This window comes from Lactuca virosa, chromosome 4 (genome assembly GCF_052849685.1).
Source record: "Lactuca virosa cultivar CGN04683 chromosome 4, Lactuca_virosa_CGN04683_v6, whole genome shotgun sequence".
NCBI lineage: Eukaryota > Viridiplantae > Streptophyta > Magnoliopsida > Asterales > Asteraceae > Lactuca > Lactuca virosa.
Window position 1 is genome coordinate 358,928,628 of NC_136429.1, and position 4,535 is coordinate 358,933,162.

Here is a 4,535-nt window from a genome sequence, read left to right on the forward strand (position 1 = left end):
GGGAGAGAGAGAGAGAGAGAGAGAGAGAGAAGAGAGAAATGTATTTTCTTTTTTTCTTTTTCTTTTAATAAAAGTATTTGAATAAATAAAAAACTGAAAAAGTAAAAAGAAAGAGCAAAATGGTCATTATAAATTTTTTTTAAAGTAAATTGGACCAAAGTGGCAAGAAAATAAAAACCTTTGGACCATGAGTGCTAGCCCAAACCTGTTTGGCCCAAAGTGACAATTTCGGCCTAACCACAGAGACCATTCTTGCAATTTTGTTTAGAAAAAACCATCATTGTAATTTATTTTCCAAATTGCATATCTAAATAGAAAATTATCTTTAATCATATTTATATAATACTTACGATCTTCTTAATGCTGTCATTTTTTTTTTGTTGACGTGAAACTAGAATTTAAAGACGAGACATTGCAAGAACTTTTTCTTCATCTTGGTGGTACCAAGTTTGATCCCTGTGGACTTTATTTATGGACGACTTGTTTGTTTTTGTAGAAATCACAAATGAAGCTGCAATTTTTCTAAGCTCCACCTTTTGGATTTTACCAGTTCCTGTTTTTGGCAACTCTTTTAAGAAGTCCACCTTCTTTGGGACCATAAACTTCGGCATATTTTTCCGGCAGTGTTTTAAGATCTCGTCTTCTGTTACGTTTTCTGTTGTCGTTTTCAAGACAACAAAAGCGCAAGGGCTTTCTCCCCATCTTGGATGGGGCATTGCAACAACCGCAGCTTCAAGTATGGTTGGGTGTTTGAATAGAACAGACTCGAGTTCTACGCTGCTAATGTTTTCTCCACCGGAAATGATCACGTCTTTTGACCGGTCTTTGATTTCTAGATACCCATCGGGATGAATAACCCCAACGTCCCCCGTGAAAAACCATCCTTTGTGGAAAGCTTTCTCAGTCTCCTTTTCGTCTTTTAAGTACCCTTTCATGATGCTGCTTCCTCGGAGAACGATCTCTCCCATTGTCTTCCCGTCGCTTGGAACACTCTCCATTGTTTCCTTGATCTTCACGTCGACGTCGGAAAGTGTTAGGATCCCGACACCTTGACGGGACTTCAATTTCGCTTGGTGGTCTTGAGAAAGTTGATTCCACTTCGTCTGCCACTCACAGATGAGTGCAGGTCCGGTAGCCTCCGTAAGGCCGTAGGCATGCATGACATTGAATCCAAGATTCTCCATCTTCTCCAAGAGGCAAGGAGGCGGAGGCGCCCCTCCGGTGAGTATGTTGACGTTGGAGGTTATTTCACGACGCTCATTAGGCTTTGCTTCGAGAAGAATGTTAAAGACTATAGGTGCACAACACATATGAGTAACTTTGTGCTGGGAGATAGCTTGGTACATTTCGCTGGCGGAGGTGTTGCGTATGCAGACGTTGGTTCCGCCTCTTGCAGCCACCCCCCATGTGAAAGTCCAGCCATTGCAGTGAAACATGGGAAGCGACCACATGTAAACCGGTTCAGTACTCATCTCCCAACCTTGAATCAAACTCATCGTGCTCAAAAAAGCACCACGGTGGCTATAAACCACCCCCTTTGGTGCTGAAGTCGTCCCTGATGTGTAGTTCAACGCGATCGAGTCCCATTCATTCTCGACTTCTTCACCAAAGTACCTGGGGTCACCATGGTGGATGAGTTGCTCGTACTCCAGCTTTCCAAGACGGACGCCCGTGGGCTTGTGAATGTCATCAATCACGATGACCAATGGCATTGCGTAATTGGCTGCAGACGTGTGTTCTAAATCCGCCACAAGCAAACGGACGGCCTCTGAAGCCAACGGAACGTACTGGTAGTCTACAAAGAAGACCTTCGCTTCGGAGTGGTGAAGAATAGTGGCTATATTTTTGGCATCTAGCCTTGTGTTGATTGCGTTAAGTACAGCTCCAGCCATGGGCACTGCAAAATGCATCTCATATAACGCAGGTACATTTGGTGCCAACACTGATATCTGTCCAAGAATCCATATTAAACAAAGATCGATCTAGTAAAACCTTGTGATTATAAACAATTTAAGATCGTTACAAGAGATGAAGGATGACAACTTACAACATCGTTCTTGACAATGTTGAGGGATCGGAGGGAGGAGGCGAAACGGCAGCAGCGTTGGTAGGTTTGGCGCCAAGTAAAGCGGACTCCAGCGTAGATAACAGAGGTCCGGTTGGTGTAAACTATGGCAGCTCTCTTGATAAAAGTTAGAGGGGTGAGAGGCACATAGTTTGCTGGGCATTTTGTAAGTCTATCCATAATCCCTTATCACCTTATCAGGATTTTATCTGTTTCCAAGCTCAAAAGACAAGTGAGACTTGAGAGAGAAAAGCTAGAGGTGAGTGTGAGACAGAAGCTGAGGAAGTGATACATTTATATTTTAGGAAGTGTAAGGGTAGGGTGTTGTAAATTTGGTGGAGAAAAAGTTATTTTGATGTATGCGGTGGTGATTAAAGACTGCAATTTGACCTTCAAAGTTTGAATTTCAAAGGCTTTTGCATAGGTTAATTAAGAAATTAATCAAGTTTAATTAAGGGCTGCCTTGACTACTCCACTATGTTAAGCTTTTTAAATTAATCACATATACATCTTTTCCCCTCGTCACGACACTTCATATTTTTTACGTCACTTTTTGGAAAAAAAAATGAAATTTTCTATATTACAATAATTTGTTTTGTTTTGTTTTTTTTTTTTTTTTGGAATCGGCCGGATAATATTAAGCTTAAAAAAGAAAAGACTAGGCAAAAAGGAGATTACAAAATGTGAACCACATTACTACACCAACCCCCCCCCCCCCCCCCCCACAATTTCAGAAAGTACCTCTATATTTGATCCATCCAAAAATCTCTATGATGATGTTGTCCGCGAAATTCAAGGGGGAGATCTGAACTTTGTTGAAGACTTTGTTATTTCTAGCTTTCCAACCATTCTAGAAGAAACCATAGATAATAGCAATCATAATCTTTCGTTTTTTGGGGTACGACCCCAATTTGCAGCAAAGATAACCAACTCACCCACCGAGATTACAATCTTGTAGGCATAGCTTAATTTGAGATTAGGCCTGTGGGTTGTTAAAATGTGTCACCTCACATGTCATTTCACCATGGTGTTATAACATAAATTGAAGAAATTAACAACCTATTATAACATGTTATAACACCCTTATTTTCTATGTCATTATTAGTTTTTTGTTTTTTAAATAAATATAAAAAACAAATATAAATTTATTAAACATGTTATGTTAATAAATTCTAAATTAAACATAACATTTAAAAAAAAATAGACAAATTTGCAAAAAAAAAATGGTTCTTGTAGTATATATTTTTTTTTGAGGTTAGTCCAAACCTCGACTTATTTCGTTTCGTGATCCTTTTGAGCTAGTTTCGTTGCGTTTTTGGTCTCTCGAAAAACTGAAAAGACTAAATTGTCATTCTGATACTTTTTTAGGCTTTTTGGTATTTAATTTAATATTTTATTAAATTCAAATATGGACTCACCTCTCTCTCTCTCTCTCTCTCTCTCTCTCTCTCTAAAACCATTTATCGTCTTCTTCCCTTACTAGAGAAACATCACAAGACAACCACCATGGTGGTACCAACACTTCCGGAACTGTAACTCCACCTTCATCGACGTATTTCATCTTTGCCACCCCCTCCTCAGCCACCATTGCGCATATGTATTTCCGACACCCAAAACTCCATTTCTAATCTTTTTCACCTTCTTCTTGTCCCTCTCTCATCTCGTTCTCCCTTTAAAATGGGTGTTTGTTACAAAACAAGATCAAAGGTGTTCGTCGGAGGTTGTGCAGAAAATGGGTGGCAGAGATTTGTGCCCTAAAACCTGCATCTGGGTGTATTAATGTCGGCGACTCCCCCTTCCGACGATCCTTTGACCGATAAGCCTGGACGAAAGTTGTTAATGCCGACCGGAGGCAACAATTGTGCAAGGGAGGTGCTGGTGGCGGCCAATCGTGAAGAAGTGGAGGTGGAGGCGGCATCTGGTGGTTGTAGTTGTCATCTACGGTGGCGATGGAGGCTGCTCCAGCAGCCTCCTTGGCTGTTCTCATATCCGATCCGAAAGAAAAACATGACAGTAGAGAGGGGTGAACGAAATCAACAACAGGTGGGTGTTTTGTTGTGGTGTTGACGGGATCCAAGGGAGAAAAGGGGTGAGGGATTTTGTCTTGCCTTCACCGGAAAATCAACCACATTGGTGGTGTGTTCATGGCAGAAAGAAAAAGAAGAAGAAGAAGAAGAAGAAGAAGAAGAAGAAGAAGAAGAAGAAGAAGAAGAAGAAGAGAGAGAGAGAGAGAGAGAAAGAGAGAGAGAGAGAGAGAGAGAGAGAGAGAGAGGGAGAGAGAGAGAGAGAGAGAGAGAGGTGGGCCCCTTTTTTTAATTATTAAAACAAATAAATAACTATTAGATTTAAAAAAAATGAAAGAAAAATGAAAAAAATACCCCAACGACATTACAGTCATTTCAGTTTACTGAGGGACCTAATCCGCAACAAAACCAGCTCAAAAGGACTTCTTCTTGACATGCTTAAGTAT

At 40.5% G+C, this 4,535-nt stretch overlaps 1 protein-coding gene across 1 annotated transcript; it reads right to left on the reverse strand.

The window, feature by feature from the left end:
* Window positions 1–355: 355 nt before the first annotated feature.
* Window positions 356–2,314, reverse strand: LOC145168980 (trans-cinnamate:CoA ligase, peroxisomal-like). Its single transcript, XM_079087609.1, has 2 exons — window positions 2,048–2,314; window positions 356–1,949 (listed from the first exon to the last, which is right to left on the reverse strand). The coding sequence occupies exons 1-2, from the start codon at window positions 2,243–2,245 to the stop codon at window positions 399–401; spliced, it is 1,749 nt and encodes a 582-aa protein (XP_078943735.1). The 5' UTR covers window positions 2,246–2,314; the 3' UTR covers window positions 356–398.
* Window positions 2,315–4,535: the final 2,221 nt, after the last annotated feature.